Genomic DNA, 23,948 nt, shown 5'->3' with positions numbered 1-23,948 from the left:
ACAGCGGATCGCATGCGTTGCCCCCGCACGGCCTGCCCTTCTAGGACGTTCGCTGTGCGGTAAGTGGCCATGATCTGTCGAGCGTGGCGGCGCGCAACCATGCCGATGTGAATGTAGAGGATAATAATGACCCCCAAGCATGAGCAGCGTGCCGAGAGCAGATATGTATGATGGCCCGTCATCCAACATTTTCAAGTTGCACAAGTGCGGTTCATCTTGCGACACTCGGTAGGGGAAAAGAATCCCATTTGTTACTATGCTTACCGTGAATGTTACTGCCCACACACAGCATACCGTTAGCTTGGCTCTGAGATTTACACTGTGCAAAATTATTCTGAAGGACTTTTTACTCCTGGGTCACATTTGGCGACTTAAGACTCATTTTCACAGAGTGGGTCACATTTGGCGACTTCAGACTCATTTTCACAGAGTGGGTCACATTTGGCGACTTAAGACTTATTTTCACAGAGTGGGTCACATTTGGTGGCTAGAATTTGAAGTCATTACTGTAGCGGTACCATCTTCATGCAAGAGTGGTACGCACGCCTCTGTTGCACACCTCATCAACTGGCAGGGTACCGTCACTTGCCAAACTGTTGCAGGTCAAGTATGGCACCGGTGAAGCACTGCCATTTTCTTGAATTAATCAGTATCCTCTCTCCTTTCTACATCTGTTTATTTTGTAATTGGATCCTCTTTCCTCTGATGACTGCATTCTACTTTTCAGAGTCCTTGAATAGTCAAATTTTGTTGATCAGAAGTCTTGCCAATATTGACAAACATTAGCCTATCATCAGTTGAAATCCAGCCTGAGACAGTTGAAACATATGTTTACCCCTCCCCCCCAAAAAAATCTGCACCCTTTATAGATAGCAAACCAATCCTAACAGCTTTCATCAGGCAGTCGGAGAAATGTTTGACCATACTTTTGGATGATGTTTGGAAACTTGAACGCTCCCTTGCCTTGTAAAGAAGCGTACTGGGTATGTTTAATACACTTCTGCAAACGTGACAACAAAGTGCCAGGCTGAAGCTAAGGGCCGGCTACCATTTAGACCCGGATTGAAAAGGGCCCCCCGGTAGCCCGCCCTCTACAATGCCTGCCCGGTATTCAGGCTACTCCAGGCCGGTATCAGGCCTGTCTGCACGTCGGCATTTCAAAGTCCCTGACAGAAGGCTTCCCCCACCATGCTTCCACAGATGAATAGGGGTCTAAGCGGATTAGTGTAAATATTGTATAGAGCTGAAGGATTAAAACCACAAGCAGGTTCCTTCTGGGATAGAATACATGTACCAGTACTTGCAAACAATGGACCCCAGGATGGAGAAGTTCGAGATCAACAACCAGTCCAGCATCCCAGGCCGGTAGCCAGGCCGGTAGCCAGGCCGGTATGAAAGGGGTTTTTGCAACAGGGCGAGCTTACCGGGGGGGACCCTTTTCAAAGCGGGTCTAAATGGTCGCCGGCCCTAATTCACCTGCTGTTTGATGACCTGCTGTGCATAATATTCAACAAGAGCAATCATTTAAGCCGTGACTGGTCCTTGTCCAAGACGTCTAATATAATTAACCCTAACAGTCCTCAGTCCTCCAACAGGTGAAGGATTGAGGACTGTTAGGGTTATGACACTGCACAGTTGACCAACGTTTCGTGAAATTTACCGTATGATAATAATAACAATAATGACAATTTACAGAGCACACAGATCCACCAAGGTGCTTAAGGCACTAGTACAAAGAAATTAATTAAATGCCTCATTTGAAATGATGAGTCTTCAGATCCTTCTTAAACTGCAGGAGAGAAGGGGAAGATCGTAACCATGCCGGTAGATTGTTGCAAAGACGAGGTGCAGCACACACAAAAAAGTAATGAGCGAAAAATACAGTACATTGTGCAGTTATGCCGGCTGTAGCTTAAGGCTTACACGTGGTGCAAAGTTACGCCCCATTTTGTGAAGTCAGCCTCGGTGTTGAAATTTGTGAGAAGTACAAACCATCTATAAAATAAATTCCTACGAAACTTGCATCAAATTAAGCCTGTAATGCAACTTTCCCCATGGAGGTAAGGGTTGTTCAGGGTTGTTTCATCCGTAGAATCTTACCTGCAATGTCTCACTTTCAATGAGTGAGCGATACTCCATGCTGGTGGATGAGTCTACATGCAGCAGTTGACCTGTAACCCTGGTGTGGTAACCCTCGGGCCCTATCAGCAGTGGAATGCTGACCTCCACGTAGGACGCCTTGTCCACATCGATGTGGAAAGCGTTCGTTTCCTGAAGTGACAATTTGAAGAACAGAAAAATGAGGAAAACGTCTCCGCTGACATAGGCTTCAAAATTGGATTTGGCCCATTTTTATCCCAACAATATATGGGAAAGCACCGACAGTACAAAGCCAAGCATATGCCCCCAAATGGCCACTTTTAACTGAACAGTTGACATCTAGCATGTGAAGACTGTCTTGCAAAAAATAATTAGCCATTCTTCTGTGTTGATGAGTGAAACAATACAAACACAAACGCATCAGGAAACCTACTCAATAAACTTTCCATTATTCTGACGAAACAAATCTCCATCTTGAATCAGACTGAGTGTCATCCGTTGTTCAACAGAGTCTATGGCTTGGAGACAACGTCTGATGTGAGCGGGCAAATTTTCTGTAATCCCACCCCCAAGCCAGTTAGAACATTTTCAAAAACGAGTGGATTCGGCTTAGACTTTAGTTTCGCTGGTTCCAGCCATTTTGAAACAGCATTCAAAACCACATGTTCAAGCTCTGACTGGAACCAGCCAAACCGATGTCTCAGCCGAATCCACTCATTTCGAACACGCTCTTTGAGTCGACTTTAGAAACTGCAACATCAATTTGTGCAGAAATCTGCAGGAGGCAGTTGATTGGTTGATAAGTGTCAGATGACCATACTCTGTCAGCTGACCATATCAGCTGACAGGTTTATTCAACCTCATGGAAAGCATGTCTGTGAGTGATTCAGACTTGGGAAATAAGCTTTCTCGTTTAGGAGACAGCGATACAGTGCACACACTCGAAAGCCTAGACGAATCGACTCCAGCCCAACTACACATGAATAAGCCTCACCAGTCATGTGAATAAACACACACGTTGTCTAAGCCCTATTCTTTCCATGACATCATTGAGCTTGCTGCCGGAGACCCATGTAACACACGGCTGCTGATTGGTCGAAATTGGGGGATCAAGAGGAGGTAAGGGCACACAGATATCATAGATGCTCATCTGCAAGTATTAAGCGTCTATTACACACCCAACAGCGTGTGCGACAACCTTACACACCTAGTGTGGACTTATGAACAAAAGATGTCCACACGATGCAGGAAGGGCAGATGTTCTGTGGACTTACACATGTCCACAGGACGTTTCCCCTTCTCTGAAAAAGGAGTTTAGAGGCATTTTGGGGTAGGGGTCATCCGTCGTAAAAGGAAGAGGAATAGTCAAGGAAACCTTGTACAAAAAACCGGCTGAAAATCGTGTTCCCAGTTCAAGAAAAACAAGTATTTTCACTAAGTTTTTGCATGAAAAAAAAGGAATGTCCACACATGGTATGTAAAGTAAGCGTGGGTGGGTGTGTCCTTGGATTGGTTTATTACTAAAAGGTACATGTATCACACCTTGTCTTTGCTGAAGAGGATGTCGATGGTGGCCTCAGCCACAGTGTTCAGCCGAAACTCAAAGCTGGTGAACTGTCGTTTCTGGCCCGGCCTGGCTTTGGGTGTTACCTCGTGGGTCTTGTAGGCTTGCGGGAAGAAGAACTTGTGCAGGGCATCTCTGCAAGTAAAGAGACAAATGGAGAAGTCCTTTCCAAACATTTCTATTTTTTCTTTATCGACCCTTCATTTTTAATTGTTTGAAAACCATAATTTGGTTTTCTGGTTATCACTCATTTCTCTCTGGAGAGGTAAATCTGCCATCAGAAAAAAACGGCATGTCCCAGGAAGTCAAATTTAGCAGTGAAAATATTGGAGCGTTTTCTTAGGAAATTTCAGACTCGTCTCATGGGGGTTGTTCGCAGGGTGCCAAGTGATGACCGTGTACAGAAGTCTTTCTGGAACCTCATCTAAGATGACATCAATTCATAAAAATTACCACAAAATATTCCTTTTTTATTAAAATATGCCATTTAAACAAAGTTTTCAACCACAAACGCACAGAAACCTTGGCTCATTTGTCCAGACTTGTGGAAATAATTACCACCATCTACAAATTATCCAGTGGGGCTTAATTTTCACTGAAGAACAAAGTGAGGATATCACAATAACCCTGAAGAGCCAGGGGGGGGGAATTCAACCCCTCTTGACATTTGTTCCCATTTGAGCCTACAGGAATTTATAGAGTAACTCCAAGCAGTCATTACAACACCAATTTTGTGAAATTGAACATATATGTAGCAGTCTTGTACAGCGCCCATTTTTTTTCTGTGACAGGTCAGACAAAATGTAAACTTTTCCACTGCGGCTCTCAATGCATGTAGGCTGGCACACGTGTAGCCTTGAACTTCAAATGACCGTAACAGCAAAACCATACGTCTGACTGAGTTCAAACTTCACATTTGTAATGATAAGGAATGTCTTTACATGCACACCAAGTATGCATGCCAGGTTTCAACAAAGTTGGGCTGCCTGGGAAGTTAAAAAGTGTGTAGTCTTTCCTGGGTATATTGCTGGTGGGACACTGTATTGTGAAAGGCTTTGACTTGTTACCTCTGCCTGTCTGCCCAAGGACCATAGCTGATGTTGGTGGCTGCCCCACAGGTGACGTCCAGTGCCCAGCAGGGAGGAATCAGCTCGTCTGCCCCACAATCGTTCAGAGGGACAAAGCCTGGGATGGTCCAAAGAAACGGACAGAACAATCTTTCAGAAAAATGGATTCAGAAAGTTGGATTCATGCAGTTTCCGGCCAAATATCTGACCTTTGACGTAGTCCGGTGGCATTTGGAGAGTCAAGATTCGAGGTCGTGGGTTCGAATCCCACCCGAGTAAGCTTGTGGCTTTTTTTGCAAGCTCTCGGACAAGCACTGAGCATACAGTGTTTATTAATATATACGTTGGGTAAGGGCAAAACCTGTTATATAAATTAACATCTCCCCAACGCAAAAATACATCTTGAAAAAGAGTCAAGATTCAACAGTCATTTCAAAGTTGACGAGCAACAATTTTGCAGGGTTCACGTATCTTCTGCACAGTTCTTATTCTGTCCTGCATTTGAAGTCTTCTTGTTTACAGATTTTTTTTTTCACAAGCCTTCGGGGGCATCCACTGAGTATACTGTGTTAAAATACACGTCGGGCAGGGCAAAAGTCCATAATTAATTTCATCTCTCCGACGCAAATCCATCTTTGAAATAGCTGTTCGCGGTACCCGCTGCTACATCTGATTCCAACCAGCCAGCCGACACTGGCAAGCTCGGTGGTCGAGTGGTCAAGACATCTGCACTAGTAAGCAGGAGGTCGTGGGTTCGGGTCCCACCCGAGTACGCTTGTGGGGTTTTTCACAAGCCTTCGGGGGCATACACCGAGTATACAGTGTTAAAATACACGTCGGGCAGGGTAAAAATCCATGATCAATGCTCACAGATTCTGTCTCACATTGGAAAGAGACAGAAACAGATATTTTTTATTGCTACAGGTTTATATTCCATTCTACATCTGAGCCGACTAATACTACTCCATGACTGTCAAAGCGCTCATGCACATGTCTACCGGGTGCATTTTCTGGCATAACTGATGAACACTTTCTATTGTGGGGAAGCCTGCGTATCTGTGGATTTTAAAGCAATTGAGATTGGAATTGACAAACTGATTTCAGTTTCTTGAATAAATGTCTCTTCAACTCTGCAGCGCTGTGGGTCAGATGCTAGAAAACAGTGACTGTTGTTGCTTGTTGCAAAGTAAAGCTAGCAACCAGCTTTGATCTTAAATCGTTTGATTTTCCTTTTAGAAACCTAAGGAAAATAAAACACTCCACCGAGGGAAGAGAATTTTACAGCAACCAAAGTCAAACCAGGAGTTGGTGATGTAGTTTCGACCATATTTGACTGATCCCACAAAATGAGTCTTAAGGTCATTTTTGTCAGTCAGTGTGTTTCACTCGGTGCTAGTAAGAGCAAACATAGTTCTTTGTTTTGATCTGTCACTCAGTTTGGCGTCCTGACAAAAATGAACAATTGGTAACAAATGTTGAGGGTTCCAATGGATTTAAACTGAGCAAGGTTATCTTAAAGGACCTTCAACTCAAAGGTGGATCAGGTGACATGCGACTCATGTCGCTGCGCTGGGCCATATTCAAGTTACCTGCTTCATCCTGGGAGTAGTGGAAGTGTAGCGTGTTGGACTGGACGACCACAAACCCCTCGCCCATGTACCGAGGAGGCCTAGAGACAGACATAAAACAAAAATAACATACCCACAGCCTTAAACTTTACACAGTTGGGCCTAGATCTTGTATACTTTACAGCATCATCCACACGTCCAAGGATATCCTGGAAACAGGATCTCACAGAATGGAACATAACCCTGCATATCCTGGGTAAAGGACTGGCCAGGGCTCAGAACATTTCCATTTTGGGGTGCAGCACCAGTTAAAAGCAGTAGCAATGTATGGGAACCAGCAAACAAACATCAAAGGATGCAAGTGGTAAACAAACCTTCCTTCCAAGATACTCCCTTGAACAATTGTTCTTGAAGGTTCCTGGGTGAACTGCGACAACGTTCACACACATGTATTGGTTGTGTCAAGTTTTCACAAAGCTTCCAGGGCCAATGTACATTGTACAAACAAGTAAGAAAATCCTGAATTCTACACTACCCTAGATGTCCTGGATACCGGATCTGAAAGTTTCAAACATAACTCTGGAATATTCAGGAAGCAAGGGGATTAATTGCACTTTTTTTTTTTTACATTTTAAAGGGAAGTAAAGACAGTTTCGATTCAAAACTAATATTTCCTGTGATTGGACAAAATTCGCAATGTGAAATTATATTTGCAAACAGGGATCATATGCAAGTTACAACAATTTTTCGAAAACTTTGGAATTTGGGGCTGTGGTGATAAATATCACTGATGACAAGGCCTTTAAACATTGGAGACTCTTTCCGGCACTGACAGCTTTCCTCTTCCTTTGACTCATATTCCCATCGTAACACTGGCAGTAAATCTGGACAAAATGTTACATCCCAAAAAAATCAAGCCAAGTGAGAATATTTCATTTGACTCAGTGTTTGCCTACAGTGCATGTTCAGTTCTCTTTGAGCGATGAAACCTGTGAAACGCTCGTTCTCACTAGACAAGAAGAACCACAACCACAAAACCATGACTGGCTGGACACCTACTCGTCTGTCGGTCCTTCAAATTTTGGGCTTGGCGCCAGGATGACCTTGAACTGTTCCCCTTCGCAGAGGACCTCGTGCATGAAGAAATCCCAGGGAGCTGAGGGAGACCGGGTGGTGTAGGAGCCTTTGGCATCTTCAATGCTCAGGATCAGCACACTGGGGACAAAGGGATTGCCGAAGACGGTACGACCCTGGAAAATGAAACACAAGAAAACGGATGACAGATAACAGAATCGCGACAAAGTGAAGTGACATTTTTCAAAAATTGGGTTGCGGCTGTAGATCTTTTTGTGATCTATAACAAAAATTTCTAAAAAAATTTACACTCCCAGCACCCACCTGCATCTATACCCTTTTATTTTCTCTAATATGCAAGAAACCAATGACACTTTCTATGAACCTAAACTTTCAAGGGGTTGCTAAGCTCCATGCAAAAAGGTTTAGCCTTCCTCAATCCTACAAAATCTTTCAAAGTATCCCAATGGATTTTGAAGGATCTAGGAGAGTCGTACTTGAGTTGACATCCAAAAATACAAGCTGCCATCTTTCCTTGAGAATAAGTGACTTGAAAATTGAAATGAGCACTCACGTTATGAATGTCAAACTTAACGACGCCGACAAAATCCCTCCAGTCTAGAAGAGCTGGTCTAGTGTTTAAAGACGCCGACTTGGATCTGCCGGGGGGATGGAAGCCCACAAGAATAAAGGTGCCAGAAACTCATGAGTACAAGACTGACGAACAATTTCCAAAATTGAAGACTAAAAACTGAAAACAAAAAAAAATAACTTTGCCTGTTACACCTCTAAATATGTACGTAGAAAAATATTTTGCAACACGGGGAATGTGAATCAGCTTTTTTTTCAACATAAGAGAAACAAAATATTTGTACTAGTAACAAATATTTCACACAAGCATTGATCAGCAGGTGACACGGTACACGTAAATGAGAACAAATTTATGCAAGGCCAAAACAAAATAATAGTTGTGCTTCCTATTAGGGCACCCTCGTTAAATTCTATGGTTCTCATTTCTTTTACCACTTGAGATAAGGTCGGTCAGTCGGGAAAAAAAATTACATGTTGCTGGTGTAGTGCTATGCACGAACCTCAGTGGGCTACGGAAAGGTACGGTATACTGAATGTTCACCCGAACATAGACCATCGCTGTTGGTCGTTTGCAAAATCGTAAGTTTTCAGGGCTTTTGTTTTCAAAGGTCATGCTGGCCAATTTTTTTCCCTTCAGTTTTTTCGGGGTTTTTAGCAGGATCGGCAGGGAAAAAAATCGATCGTGATCGGGAGCCCAAAATAGGGTCGGTCGGAAATCAGAACCACAGAATATAAAAAGGGTGCCCTTACATTGAAAAAAAAAAGTTGGACAGGTGGGTAGTATCTTTCTTTTCTTCTAAATTTTTTGGGTTAAAATTTCAGGGTAGAAATTTTTTTTTTATTAAAAAGTGACTTTGATGGTCCGTGAAAATTTTTTCGGGAATGTGAAAAGGGTTTTGAATCGAATTGACAAGCAGGCAAAAACTAGAAAGGATCTATGGTCAGGTGGCTTAAAATGTCTGTTGAGAAGCAGCTTGGGTTTGAATAACTCATACGGAAACTATTATCTCCAAGTGTCTGCAATAATCTGTCGGGAATTTGACATCTGACCTTTTATCTCCTGAGCCCGTACTCTCTTGCGATTCCGTTCCTGTGTCTGTCTTGGGCTGGAAGGACTTCTCAATTTCGTTGTAGACGCTGGAGATATTGTAACAGTGGAATTCAAGCCCATTGAGCAGAACGTAGACCCTGCTGACACACTGCAGGGCATCTGTGTTTTGAGAGACAGAATCACAATGGCAAAAAAAGCATTCACTGATTGCATTCAAGAGTCCAGACAATCAATCTTCTTGGATGCACATTTTGTGTAACATACCAACTACATTGTACACTGTATGCAACATCCTTTTGGGGTGAAGCTTATTCAGAAGTGCACTCTTGTCAACATTTCAAATTGTCCATGGCTGTCTGAACGATTGAGACTGCTGGTGCTGCGATGCAGTTTCTAGAAGACAGTGATTTTAAGTAAAATGCATTGAACTGTTCCTCTAGTATCTGCTTTTAACATTAAACCTCTAGGAGTGGGTTTCATAGGAGCTCTACCTATCTGTGGTAAATGAAAGATTGTACTGAAATTGGAACATTTGGGACTGTTGGAATTAATGAAAATGTGGGGCTTACCATCCTTTTGTCCTATTGGCTGATACTGTCTCCACCATCTGAGAATTAAGAGGCCATCCTGCACCCTGATTGGTCAAAAGTATGGAGCAAACTTAGGAACTACTACTGTGTCATGTAAAAATCCTTTTTGTCTGAGCATGCTGAATGAGCGCAGATGGAGTTCAATCTCTCGGAAGTAGTCAGCAAACAATTTTTTGCTTGCAAAACCTCTGTCCATTCCTGGCGAGCGTATTTTACAGGTTAGCAAGGAAATTTGGATCATGCGCACGTACAAATTCAGTAACCATGGTAACTAAGGATACTGTGCCAACTTGGTTGGCGTGGAATTTTTGAGCTCAGGCTGTAAGCAAAGAAGTTTTTATCGTACATGTTCATGTAAGTGCAGAATTCAGTGGTTAGCAAGGCCATAAAATTGTGCCCAAATGGAGAAGGTGAACGAATAAAATTTATGGATATTTTACACAAGACTCCCCCAAAATAATAAAACAAAGTTATAGGACACTTCACTGCCAGTCCTGAGGTTGCCCATGTTCAGACGCATTTTTAAAGCAAGGGCACTTACATGTACACTTTGTGTACATTCTAATGAAAACTGGTCATGCCTACTCCATGCCATATTCACCTAAACCACGACACTCACATGGTGCGTCCCATACACTGGCTTTGTCGGGCTTGTCTTTGGCTCAAGAAAAACATAGGCCTTTAACGGACCAAGTGAGAGAACCTACAGTATATCTTCAATTTCATATGGCAAAGATTTGGATTTATGTGCCCTTGGCTCAAAATAGGCAAATATTTGAGAGAAAGCCAAAATCAAAGACAAGGTTTCATAAACTGCTTGAACTCAGGCCAAGTTTCGTTGAAATGTGCACAAATTCACAGACTGGGACAGGGCTGGAAAAGATGGCAATAAGATCTGTAATATGCATGTACATGTACCTGCAAGCATAGTCCGCTGTGATGTAGGCCACATCTCGGAACATCAATTTTCCAGACAGCACCGAGAATGAAATGGAGCCTGTTGGTGCAAGATTTCAAAGACCCAGGTAAAAGTACATGTAACTTCCTGATCACTTTACGCCAGACAACAAGTAAACAAGCAGGGGTTTCCAGTGCCCATAACAAAAGCTGTGTAACTCTGTCTTGCCAAATCCTGTACACAATACTAGGGACATCTATCATCATCCTCACATTTGAGTGATTCCGTTGAGTCTGTACACACACACAGAGGCTGGAACTGGTCCGAGGAGGTTGTGTGTGTGTGTGTGTGAAGCCCTCAAACAGCGAGGGCCACAGACAGGCACTGTAGCAAATATCACTCAGAGACAGTGTCTCAGTTTCAAAAAATGTGACAAATTGTGAACAAAAAACCTCCAAGGGTTTGAAAAAAGGGCAGTTGCTTAATGGATGATTTTTTTCCCTACAACCAATTTGTCCGAGGCTCAAAATTATTTTGGGCCCAAAGTACCAACCACAATTGATGCATAATACACCTCATGCATCAATTGTGGTTGGTACTTTGGACCCAAAATAAATAGGCATACAGAACCTTGAACTGGCACCTTGCACAATCGTGTCACAATCACTTTATCCATTGAGCAAGGAACAGATTATTCCATCACATGATATAAGAACTAACGGAGCACGTGCAAAATTACATAAGCAACATACACTGGAATCACTGAACCGGCTATGTTTATTGTGTTAAGCAGCCAAATCGGAGGCTCTGCATGCCTACGGTATGGCAACAGCATGGAAAGAGTGAATTCCCGACCCAGGACAATCCTTGGGGTTTTTCCGATCTCCCAAACTGTAAACGGCTTCCCTTTGTCCACTACCTACAGGTGCATGTATCTCCAGGCTTACAAGCTACAATACCTTGGGTGGCTTTACAGAATCCTAGGCTTCATTACCAGAAATCGCTGTTAATTTGTGGGGATTGAGGTCTGCTTGGTACTTCTTTCTTTCCCTTCCACCTCTGCGGTCCGGGTTCGATTCCCACCTCGGTCCGCATGTGAATTGAGTTTTCAGTCCATACCTGATTCTGTGAGTTTTACTCGGAATAGTCCTCTGGGATTTTCCTCCCACCTCTAAAACTCTAACTGCTTCTCATTATCTCCAATCTACAGGTCTCTTCAGGCTTACGAGCTACATGTACAGTGCCTAGGGTACTTCCGAGGAATCCTTGATTTCATCGCCGGAAAGACGTAATGATAACGTAAGACATGACTCACCGACATGTAGATATCCCTCCTTGATGAACCGGTTGGCAATTTTAGTCAGAACAAAGCCCCACCACCGGGAATGATAGTAGGTGATGAAGAGCAACCAGATGCAGGCGCACACCGTGGCCACCAGGGGAAGGAGGAGCTGTTTGAACACCTCCCAACCCCCACCCCCCTCATCAATACTCGCCCCACCTCCCCCCTGCGAGGAGTTGCCTGGACTAGGCGTTGCCATGGCGCGTACTCATCACGGCATTCTCAAGAATCAACTGTTTACAGCTGAAAATAAAAGCATAAAAATTCCATTGAGAAATTGTTTTTCTCGATTTGTTACTTGAATTTGAAACACAAACAGGTATGAATGTACTTTTTCTTTTGCTTGAAGACATCAAGCACTGAACTGGAACTCATAAAATAGTTACTTGTTTTGCATCCACATCATAGAAAAGTCCATCTTTAACCTTGACCTCACATCCAGCAGCAAAATCCTTTTAGTATTAATTAACTCTGGTATGCAGTACTCTTGCCTATTTGTGTGGTGTGCTTGAAATATACACAGGAGAATTTAGTATTCATAGAAACGAATAAGTAGGGGAAATTCTACAGAGAACCAGACATAACGTAGCTTAAAAACAGAAATTTAGTCCATCTTCTGAACTAAGTTTACGCAGGCACCAAAACAACAAATGTGGTACCAGATTGAAGAATTAAAGGGAACAAAATGACCTCTCATTTGAGGGGTAGGCCAAGAAGATGTAACATACATGTAGTTAAGAGCATTTTTGTCACATATCCGTTTCTGTGAAAAATAATGGATTTTTATTTTTTGTGGCCACTTTGGCCCCTTTTCTAACGATGACAAAGTACTTATTCTTTCGTATATGTACTCTGCTTGAATAATAATCGTGGCCAGGAGTACATGATATGATTACACTTTGCTGTGAAGTTATTTATTAAAGGGTCACATGCATGGACACACCAATGCAAGTTATCACAATGCGCGTTACCAGAATTTTGGTCTCTGAACATTCTATCAGTGCTTAAAATCACATAACAATCATACTGACTTGTGACTAACACCCTCATGTAACAAGGGCAGGGCTCAAATTAGTACTAGTCCGGGTACAAATTCCAATGAAAAATTGCTCCGGGCTACCCAGACTAACTTCCTTGATTGCCCAGTGGGCTAGTGAAACATTCAGTGACCTGCCAGTTAAAATTAAGTTCCAAGTACAGGAAATGCTTTGGGTATTAAATCTTGGACATCTAACCTTTTATTTCTCAAAATATTAACTTCAAAAATGTCTGAAATAAAAGTCTTAATTAAGGGTAGAAATACAAAAAAAATAACTGAAATCCCAAAATGTAAACAGGATAGATAAAATCTTAACGAGCTAGTAAAATCTGCAGTTAGCTAGCCCAGTGGGCTACCCAGGAAAACAGTTAGCGCAAGGCCTGAAGGGCACAGCAAGGTTTGTACACGTACAATATGAGACAGGGTTCAAATCAACAGTAAACAAATTTCCGCCATGTCTTTTTTTGGTGACAGGAGTTCCTGAGAGTTTGTTGAATACTTTTTTCTCCACAGTCTAGTTATTGTGTTTCTACGTGTATGGATATTTTAGGGGAAAACTACTATTGATGCCATGCAGATATCAAATTAACAACACACAGTTTTAAGTCAGATTACAATAAATGTACATGTAACTACCGTCAGACCGTGGATTCGACCACTATTATTCTGCCACAGTGTAGTATCACTTCCTCAATTACCGGTAATTCCTAAGTGGTCAGGGTTAATCTCATTAACATGTATTTAAGTTTTGACAAGACAGAAAAATTGATAGAGCGAGGTTACTTGTATTTTTGCTTCTGTATTCTTTATACTCTTTTTCACAAAACAGAAAACCAACCCCCCAAAAAATCAAAATTGAAAATTCCATGTAGAAAATACCAAATAGAAGTAGCACTGAACCATATTGTTTCTGCAACCATATTGTTTCTGCAAGTCATGCTGCCAAAAAAGAGATTTTTTTCACAAATTAAATGACAACAGAAATGGACAATTGTTGCCAAATACATGAAAATACATGTTAACGATCTTAAAAGTTTTGATACACTGAGGAAACATTGGGAGTGCCTTTAAACTCTTACACGCTTTTTCCCATGACTTTTCCTGTCGTGGTATGACATTACACACCTGATTTAATTACATTTACACACCATTTCCCGCATTCCCTTCCAGTTCAACATGCCGAGGTCAAACTTGAGCATTTTATCACTTTGCATGCTAACCGTTCATGAACAGTAGTGTTGCAATTTCAGACAAGGGTGTTGGGCACAACTGAGTGACCTGTGTGATCGGTCAATCTCTGTAGAATCTGCAGATCTAATTCCATGATTTCCTTATGATTTTGGCAGAAGCCAATCACCTTCTCTTTTTAATTCTGGGTTGTGGAAAACTTTTGAGGAAAAAAAACAGAGTAAAGTCAGAGATTTCATACAGGATCGACTGCCTCGGCTCTCTCAAACTACCAAAACTGTAAGAATTTCAATCACGTTAAAAAATGATAAAACCCAGTAATTTGGGTCAGTAAATTCCCTTTTCTAATTTTTTTTGGGGGGTCGTTATGCATTCGGCACGACACCAAGCAGAGACAAAAATCAATAAATGAAGAGAATGTAAAACAGCCGAGTCGCAGGAACTTGGGTGATTCGGGGGGAAAGAATTCCATATACGGATTCCAGTCATTTTTTCCTTGTATTCACCATTGTAGTGACCCATTAGCCGTCTGAAAGCAACAACGTCTTCCAAATATTTAAAGTCAAATCGAACAGTAAAAATATTGAGGTATTCACAAAGAAAACACTTAGAATAGTTCCGACCAGTGTTCTAGGGTCTCTGCACAGGGGGTGCATTCACCGTTTTGACTCCTGAGTGCTGGAAAATGGTGGACGCACATTACTCTTGCATCAAAAGTATATAGGCCTACTCCTGTTAGGAGAGTATATTCCTGCTGACCTGCAAGTCATACTCTTGCCAATTGGGAGTAGGCCTATACTCATGTTAACACGAGTAGCACACTCGAACCATGGAGAAATTCTCCATGCTCGAACGCACCCCGCAGTGTCAAGCAGCATCTGTATATGGAATTCTTTATGGGTCCATGCCAAATCATGTTTACTGACTTAATTTGTGAACGAACAGCTGAAGATTATCCATGCTGTCATGGCTGTAAAGATAATGTGTCCAACATTATCTTCACAGCCTCAAGCTTAAGCCTTACCTAAGATGTGTAAAAACCTGATTGAAACACACAAGTACTGTAGGTAGACTAGAGTCGTCTATTACCTCAAGCTTGACAATCCAATGTTATTTTCTCCTTATAATTTGAAGAGCGCCCTCAAATTCAAAACAATAATGTCGGAAATAAGTCGACTTGACGTTGGCCTACCCAGCCTGTTCACCGTGCATGCTCAATATGCAGCCGTGTCAGCGAAAATGTCAGCACAATTCGGAAGAAACTTCATGTCTCCGAAACTGCAAGAAACTCAGACACACATTCATTTTTCTGAAAAGAGTCTATGGCCGTGTTTTGCAGCAGAGCTTTTCGACCGTCCATTGATCAACGAAGCAATATTTGCCCAATGGTGATTTACTGACACATTTACGTACCGTACCCATGCGTAGCAAGCCGCTCCTCCAAAACAATTCGGCAAGCATCGACGAACTCAACGCCCTATATACTTCACAGTCACTAGAGCGACTTGAGAGACGACTACAAGGAGCCATAAAATTAAACCCAACTAAGAATTATAACCCAAATTAAAATAACTTTGCCTTATGTCTTCCTCCCTCCATACTCATAGTATTTTGAAACAAAATACCTGCAGGTTAACTATTGACACCATAACAATTTTCATAATAAAAATTTCATCACAAATATAACAATGCATTTTAATTCGCTCTTATAAGTCTGGGGTAATAACAAGACGGCTTGATACATGATACAACTTGATGTACGCAGACTGATACAAGTTTGTTCATTCACACTGCACGTATGCCATGATGGAAAGTACCCTATACTAGAGCATTTCGTGTACACGCGTTTTTTCGCTGGGTGACCGACTAGTCCGTGCACGGCGTGTTTGGGATTCAACATGGCGCTCGTTATGTCGTGTGCTTCACGGTTTGTGTGGGGTTTCCTCCTTGTGGTCGCTGTGTCGTCGCTGGGCGGGGCCGACGAAGCTTGCTACAGCTACGGAGGGGGGCATGTTTACCCCGGAGAGGGCCTGAGATCATCAGAGCATGCCGTGCACTGGAGCAAAGTGCAAAGTATGGCCAGCCAAATTTCGTCGTGATTGGGCGGGGCCAGTCAGGGAGATTGGAGGGGGTGCATAGGGCAGGAGGGGCGGGGCAACTTGTGAGGTTTAGGGGGAGAAAAAATACACCAAGGAAGTTTGAATTAACTATTTTGCATGAGAGATCAGGGTCAGTTTGGTGAATAATGCCGGCCTATGAATTGGTTGTTAGAAATGATGAAATTTCCTCAAGTTTTATATTAGGGCCTAGGCCTACATCATGGCCTGACATTAGGCCCAGTACTAACCTCTTTCTTGAAAACTTCAAAACTCATGTGGTTATAAACTGGTACACCTACATGTAGGCCTAGGCCTATTCCCGTCATGAACATGGTGATGGTGTTGAACCTTTGTAAACAATTTCAGTTTTCTGAAATTTCATTTGAAATCAAACTGTTGCCATCCATAAATTGGGCTCAAATTTGGTTGGGTATTCCCTAATATTGCACACTTGAAAAAAATCTCAAAAATCCCACATCGACATTTACAGAATAATTTGACGTTGATAAACTTTTATAAAGCATCATTACTTCCAATCAAATATCCACCCACAAGTTTGTCAGAAAATTAATTCTTTTCATATGTTGGGGCAGAACTTCGCACGCCGGATAAAAATCAGAAAATTGCGCAAAAATAAAATTTCATCCACACTTTGTAACACTAACAGTTACGTGAAATCAAGATTTATGAATCAGAGCATTAGGAGTTTGATGAAGTTTCACAAATTGTGGAATTGGAGCTGGAAATATTGCTCCATTAAGACACAGGAAACAATGTATTGAGCGGTGATCATCATCACTTTGACTGATGAAAATGTTTCCTCTGTTGTGTTGGTTTGACTAAAATTGAAAATCATTCTGACCAAGGCATATACTAGGACCTACATGTTTAGATTTTTAACCCTTAGGCGGTTTGCCAAACAGTGGGCTTAAAGGAAAAGAAACTGCGATTTCTAAAATGTTTGTCTCGTATACATTTCATTCATGACACATAAAATGTTCAGTTTCCAGCAGGCCCCCAGTACATTTCAAATACTTTAGACCAGAAGGAATGGTTTTTTTGGAAAAATAGAATGAACAAAATGTGAGTCTCTCAAATGCCGTTTAAAATAAAATATTTTCGGTATCAGCATCCCATGGCAATCCAGCGAAGAAGATTCAAAGCCATTGTCCGTACCGAGGCTCCTTAACTTCTGGTAATTGTCATTTCGTCCACTTACAATCACCAGGCTAAGTGGTCCTTCAGAACAACCATCTGTGGCTCATTGAAGTTGTGTTAATGCCCATTGTCAGATGGTCAGTGCATTGTTCAGTTCCACGAGTGGATTTCACAGTAATACATGTACATGTAGTGTTAACAGTGCAGTCGCCTTTTTCTTTAATGTGCACTTTCCTATGGGGGCTTGATAAATTTATCGCATCCCACGTCACTGCTCTAGGAAAGCGAGTAGACAAAGCGTGACATCATCATGTTCTAGGTTTATTCTCGATATTCATTGTGTGCAAAACACCTACAAGTAGCGAGTGATGTCTGATTTGTATAAAATGATTTTTTTTACTATAACGTGAGTATCTTTTTTTGTACTTTTTTGTAATTTAGTTTCCAAGCCTGCACCCACTTTTGAGGGAACAGCCGTTGTCAACGGTGAATTCAAGGAGTTGAAGCTGACTGACTACAAAGGCAAATACCTTGTCTTGGTCTTCTATCCTCTAGATTTGTAAGTGATTATCAACAACCCTATCACACTGTCAGCTTGCCCTCTGAAATGACCCCATCCCACTCTCTGAGTCTGAACCAGCCCCAAGTCCACCCTCCAACCCGACCCCCTAGTCTACCCTTCTGCCAAATCCCCATTGCACCCTTCAACCAATGTGATCCGTCCCACCTTCCCACCCAATTCCCCCTCCCACCTTCCTGTACCCAACCTCACCCCGCCCTCCAGACCAGCCCCAGTCGGTCTTCCAACCAAGGTCCAAGCCCGACCTCAAGACCGACAACCCCCCCAAACCATACTGCCAGGGCTTAGCTCAAAATGCCGAGTTGACAGCCCGAACAAGTTCAGTTATTTCAGTTTTTGTTAAGCACTGCGGCCAGTGTATTTTAAATAGACCCCTCTTGTCCCCAGTTTTGTCCAAAAATGTCAAATTTGGAAGGTTCAGGAATGATGAAATTCCAGGATGGCTTTAATTTTGTGTGTGTTTGTGGAAAGAAATTTGATAAAAATGCCAAAATATCAATCACAGACAACTTACACGAGGCAAAAGTTTCCACATGGTAACTTCACACTAACATGAATATCATGTTTGTTTGAAGTGTAAAGCCATATTTTCCCTTGCAGTACGTTTGTCTGCCCGACAGAGATTATCGCATTCAGCGACCGCATCAGCGAGTTCAAGGAAATCAACGCAGAGGTAGTCGCTGTGTCCGTAGACTCACAGTTCACACACTTGGCATGGTAAGACAAAATTCAGGAGAGTAGACACGTTGATTTGAAACTTACAACAAGTGAGGAGTTCCCCTTGTATCATAAACTCCAGCATAATGCAAATTTTTTGCTGTTTAATGTTTTTTTCATATTTTTCAAATTGTTTTTGACTTCATACACCATTCCTGTTTTGTTTGTAAAGTCGATCCTGTGTTTTTCTCAAAAATTATTAAAGAAAGAAGTCCATTGGTAAATTTAGACTTTTGCATTTTAAGGTTTTATAAACAAATGATACATGTATTCAGCTGTTGTTTGATGTTTATTATTTGTCAGGATAAACACTCCCAGGAAGCAGGGCGGCCTTGGACCAATCCAAATTCCCCTTTTATCTGACTTGACTCACCAAATATCCAAAGATTACGGTGTGCTATTGGAGGATTTGGGCCATACACTCAGGTTTGTTACACTCTGCGTCCTACTTCTGTTTTATGCCTCCTTAAAATATTATTCACAGGTGGCACCCTTTGTGCAACACCTTTAGAAACCGTTGAATTTTTCTCGCTGTTCAACGCTGATTGTTTGATTTCCACTGTTAGACAACTTTTTACTAGACATGTGCTGTTGGCGCAGTCATGACTCTTCACAAAGAGAGGAAGAACACTGTACTGCAGTAGGCACGGTCGCGGTCGTTGAGGCATTAATCAATTCGTAATGACTTCATGTTGCAATTTACATCTGAATTAGCAAATGATACTGTGACTTGTACAAAAGGAAGATTCATGCGGGTGTTGTAGAAAACAAGTAATGAATATTTCACATTTGTACAATGGAGAGAATAATCTCACGAGGTGAAGATTAGAAGTTCCATTCCACACGGCGACTCACCACTGCACTTATAACAACAATAATAAAATTGGTTTTTATAAAGCGCCTTTAACATGGATCAAAGCGCTGTAAATCATTATTATCCCTGCTTACTGGGCCCATGAAACATTCCAAATACCATCTTAGCTCCCTGGGGAGTATACAGCTCGATGCAGCCACTATGCGGCGTAAAGCAGCTAAATCAACCACAATAAACCATCTCTGCCCTCACGGGTACGCAAATACCCCTGGGTGGAGAGAGGCAATGAGTGGCAAAGTGCCTTACCCAAGGGCGCACGCACTATGACCCCAGACTGGATTCGAACCCGCAACCTGCGGCTTTACCCGCCGACTACGAATCCGATGCTCTTAACCATAAGGCAGCGGCACTCCAAACACTTCAAACTCCACTTAGAAGCATTCACTAATAGTATCCTATCATAGCTATGTACATGTGTCAATAAAAACCCATTTGTGGAATGACAGTTGATCTGCTGTGCTGCTGCTGTGCCTTAAGCCATGTCCAAATCATTTTGTGTCTGTGGCTTTGCTGTGGTTTTTGCTATTTGCATCGTGTGCAAAGTAGAGGTAGCCATAGCCGTACACAGTAGTTTCTTTTTCATATGCAAAGCGTCACTTACTCACTACTGGCAGGTAGACTCAAGCTGGAAAGGAATCGGTAAGTTTTAGGCAATCAAAGCTATCAGGAACCCAAAAATAGGTTTCTGAGAATGTTCAGCAACCATCTTACTCTAGATTTTGTTTTTCTTCTTTCATGTCAATAGGGGGCTGTTTATCATTGACGGCAACGGCGTTTTACGTCAGATCACTATGAACGACTTGCCCGTAGGCCGTTCGGTAGACGAAACTCTCAGGTTGGTGCAGGCGTTCCAATACACGGACAAAAATGCAGAAGTCTGTCCGGCTGGTTGGAAACCAGGCAGCGACACTGTAAGTGACCATTCTTTGAGAACCCCCCAAAATTTCTATATTTAATTTTCCTCTGTTTTTCACACAGTTGACACTTGTTGCGTCAAATCTTGCGAAACATGACCTCATCCTTTTGCAGTTGTCTGATTTGTCTGAAGTCAGTGCAGCGTATAGTTTTGGGAGGTATTTTTGTCGGTACTTTACGTCTGTGTTGTATTCGAGTCCGATCAAGTCCCCTCACAAGGCCAGTCACAATTAACAGGGTGGACAATGAGAAAAGAATGCTTTTGTTGGTTTATTTGAATAGCTCGTGAATTGGCTATAGACTGAACGTACATCTGTTCAAACCTCGTCTGTAAACAGCACCCGGCAACCACCCCAACATTATGTTGTGATTGGCTGCCCATGAAATATCAGTATTCATGTATGCATTAGTGGGACTCTTTAAAGCCGCTTGTGCGTCAGTGGAAGTACTGACAAACAGTCTCCGGTATTTTATGTAGCGCGCATTTCATGGCAACCGTAAATATGCGGCTAGAAATGAGATTAGTAAATTTCCACATTTGCCGATAGATTGAGGGCTGCGTGGCAATTGGCATGGGGCAAAGAAAGTGTGTTTTACGTAATTACATGGCTTTTACATGTTCTGTGTGTATCATAAACAGTTTTGGGGACATAGACTCATGTGTCCGTGCAACACCAGTGTATGAATTGTCTGAAGAGGGTGCGATTTGGATGCAGTCTTTGACTAGACCAATCCTCAAGTTGAAAATCCGTAGAAATAAACAAGGATGGAGACATTTTACGGCTGGCCAGCGGGCAGGTGACAAAATCCGCGCCAGGAAATTCCAAAAGCGTAGACATGTGATATGCATTTCAAGATTTCAAATTCTGAAAACGTGGTCAAATCAGGTGGGAATAGGGCCATTTCGCTCTCCAACCTCGATAATCTATTTCTCGTGTGATTATTTTATGCCTGAAGAAGTGTTGATGCACCTAGTCCGAGTTACTGGATCAGACTAGACCCAATCCAGACAGGTGGTCCAAACAATCATGTGGAGGAATTTGCTCATTTTGGGCAATGTACGATTTTTAAAATGGAAAATATGACTTTTGAATTTTCAGAATACAGTTATGTTATCCAAGAGGTTGTCAGGTCTGCAATCAGTGATAATGAAACGGTTCATTTTTCATATTTGCAAAAGAGAGCAAATTTTCTGTAATTTTATCTGTTAAGTTTACACTTCTCTTCACTGATAAATAATTGGAAAGGGACTTATTTCTAGATTGGAAATTTAAATTAAACTTTTAAGTTGTGCTTTTCTTTTGAATTTCTTGACAGATCATTCCCAATCCAGAGGATAAACTGAAGTATTTCAGCAAGCTGCCTGAGAATGATGACTAGCTTCATCATGTCACCATCACCCCACTGGAAAAGGCACGGCCAGTGGTGTGGATGAGCTAAACTTGTCACAAGTCTCCAAAACACTACACCTTTTTGAGTGAACTGGTTTATGATTTCATAAAAGTGCATTGTTTCTGTTCTTTAGTTTGTGAATTCTTAGTCTGCAAAGAATTACTGAAACGTTTGTTGTAGTGGTACAACCTCAAGGAACATAAAAGTTCTCAAGAAATTTCAGTTCTGTTTGTATTGAGATGGTACATGTATTGGCTCTGCATGAACCAGAGAGGGCGCTTTGTTACCTATCAGTGGCTTTACTTTGGGTCGACAACCACATACAGATATTTACGCTTCACTGGTTAACGCACTCTACAGCATTCCTTGTGTTTTTTAATAAACATTCGCCAGGGGAGCCAGTTAGACTGTTCCTGCTCCTGCCATCGCCATTGCCATTTCAACTCCAGTAAAAGAGTCAGGAACCAGGCTGTCGACCCACCCTTTGCTGCCGCGATCTGTGGAGGGGAACTTGGATAAGTCCGTGGCTTACGCAACACATTATGGTGTGACTCGCGCAATCATTTTTATACGGTGGCATACATTGTGCATGTTGTGAAGCTACAACCATGTTAGGTAAAATTGGGTGTCTGTCGGCCAAGAATGCCCAATCATGACCAGGACTGCATGATCAACTGTCCAGTGAGGGAATGTCCGAAGTCGGCCGTGTGCACTCACGTAAGACATGCACATCGTGTGGCTTTGAAGCTGTGTACATTGTGTCATGTGTGTGGTGGCCCATATGGCTAGTGGGCAGGACTTCTTGTATCAATTCATTGGGGGGGTTGGCAGTCAAAAATTGACAAGTTTGAAGTCGCATACAGATAATGGAAGCCATCACGCTGAGAACTGATGTGGTTCTTTTCAACCATTTAGAATGATTTTAGTTAATGAGATCCTTTTCATCTATACCTATGGTTTTACTTGTGCATTCAGTGGCCAGTTCGACATTGTTATAGTGATATAGTTTTCATGACAATTATTGAAAATTGCTTTCAGTATTTGTGATTATTACATTTGTCCACTTTTTTTCTTCACTTTTGAATTTCTGAAAAATTTCCCTGTATTTTGATTCAGTTTCAGGATTTCTCTTTGTCCTTTATCTCCTTTAATTTTTCCAATATTTACATTTCGTTGACTGTTTATTTTCAAATGTTGGAGCAGGTTTTTGATTTAATAGATCATTTTCTTTGAAAAAGTGGCATCACCGAATGGAAAAATCTCGTCATTCACTGAACAAAGCATTTGTTCCTTCAAACAGTTCATAACGGGCTCGACCAAAGAGGCCAAAGTCCACGTGGAAGTCATTTGTCACAATCGGTGACTGGCTGTAGCAAAGAGTCCCAAGTTTGACCTCTGGACTCTTTCCTATCTGAGCAACTGAAAGAGCACTTTCAGTTCGTTACGTCGACACCGTTTAGGATAAAACTTCTATGTGGCACAAAAGACTGACAGGTTGTACTTGGTATTCTCTGTGCAGTATATGCCAAGAGCCCTAGAAATTCATAGCTAATAACTCATGTAACGTTGGACTCGCTTTGCTGGATCAAGTCACATTTGGATACCCGGCATTAACTTTGGGTGGAAAACTTTGAGTATTCTGAACATAAATACATAGTACATGAAATGTACAAATAATTGAATGAATAATTGAAGAGGCCATGGTTTTTATATTTCAGCCATAAGCGGTGATTGTCAAATATTTTCTGTGAACTTTGTACTTTGTAGCCAGTGCAGACAGCACTGCGATGCAAAAATTAAACGTACTTACTCTTACAATATCTGTTCATTGGAAGTTTACCGTTGTCTGATTTCGTCGTGTACCTTCCAATCTCACGACCCATTTGATAAACAGTCCAAGCCTCGCCTCTTGCAAGTGGAGTGAGTTTTTCACCTGGATTGCCTCAGCATGAATCCCATATGAAATGCCCTCAAGAACAAATATGTACAATGAATCACTCACACTACCAACATACCAACAACAGAGGACAGACTATTTGACATTGTATATTTCTCACATTCAGTCTTGGAAATCCTCACAGAATTAACCCTGGAACTACAAGTTGAACATTTCCCATATCTGGCTTTGTGATATTTCTGTT

The 23,948-nt window shown here is 41.9% G+C and overlaps 2 protein-coding genes across 5 annotated transcripts in view; one reads left to right on the top strand and one right to left on the bottom strand.

The window, feature by feature from the left end:
• The window catches only part of LOC110983309 (bridge-like lipid transfer protein family member 1), a 78,614-nt gene extending 62,999 nt beyond the window's left edge, over positions 1–15,615 (bottom strand). Inside the window, exons 1-11 of one of the 4 annotated variants that reach the window (XM_022242471.2) lie at positions 15,097–15,615; positions 11,819–12,088; positions 10,524–10,602; positions 9,585–9,649; positions 9,015–9,174; positions 7,948–8,032; positions 7,359–7,549; positions 6,321–6,400; positions 4,732–4,849; positions 3,643–3,799; positions 2,101–2,271 (exon numbers count right to left, since the gene is read on the bottom strand). In XM_022242471.2, the coding sequence (XP_022098163.2) occupies positions 2,101–2,271; positions 3,643–3,799; positions 4,732–4,849; positions 6,321–6,400; positions 7,359–7,549; positions 7,948–8,032; positions 9,015–9,174; positions 9,585–9,649; positions 10,524–10,602; positions 11,819–12,044 (1,332 nt within the window). In that variant the 5' untranslated portion in view covers positions 12,045–12,088; positions 15,097–15,615. The remainder of the gene's footprint in view (positions 1–2,100; positions 2,272–3,642; positions 3,800–4,731; positions 4,850–6,320; positions 6,401–7,358; positions 7,550–7,947; positions 8,033–9,014; positions 9,175–9,584; positions 9,650–10,523; positions 10,603–11,818; positions 12,089–15,096) is intronic. The other 3 variants (XM_087146812.1, XM_087146813.1, XM_022242472.2) reach the window with 3 other exon arrangements.
• A 308-nt stretch (positions 15,616–15,923) lies between these two features.
• prdx4 (peroxiredoxin 4) lies at positions 15,924–23,627 on the top strand. The gene is made up of 6 exons (XM_022242476.2): positions 15,924–16,145; positions 17,771–17,888; positions 18,510–18,626; positions 18,930–19,052; positions 20,246–20,411; positions 21,733–23,627. Exons 1-6 carry the CDS (start codon positions 15,971–15,973, stop codon positions 21,793–21,795), a joined length of 762 nt encoding a protein of 253 aa, XP_022098168.1. The 5' UTR covers positions 15,924–15,970; the 3' UTR covers positions 21,796–23,627.
• Positions 23,628–23,948: the final 321 nt, after the last annotated feature.

This window comes from Acanthaster planci, linkage group LG15 (assembly GCF_054643075.1).
Source record: "Acanthaster planci isolate LZ-2023a linkage group LG15, COTS_SCS, whole genome shotgun sequence".
Taxonomy (NCBI): Eukaryota; Metazoa; Echinodermata; class Asteroidea; order Valvatida; family Acanthasteridae; genus Acanthaster; species Acanthaster planci.
The sequence above is the reverse complement of the archived record's forward strand: the minus strand, read 5'-3'. Positions and strand labels throughout refer to the sequence as shown.

Coding starts and splice junctions, on each gene's coding strand:
- prdx4 (XM_022242476.2), top strand. CDS start 15,971: ATGGCGCTCGTTATGTCGTGTGCTTCACGGTTTGTGTGGGGTTTCCTC. Junction 19,053..20,245: donor GATTTGGGCCATACACTCAG/GTTTGTTACACT, acceptor TCATGTCAATAG/GGGGCTGTTTATCATTGACG. Junction 20,412..21,732: donor GGAAACCAGGCAGCGACACT/GTAAGTGACCAT, acceptor ATTTCTTGACAG/ATCATTCCCAATCCAGAGGA.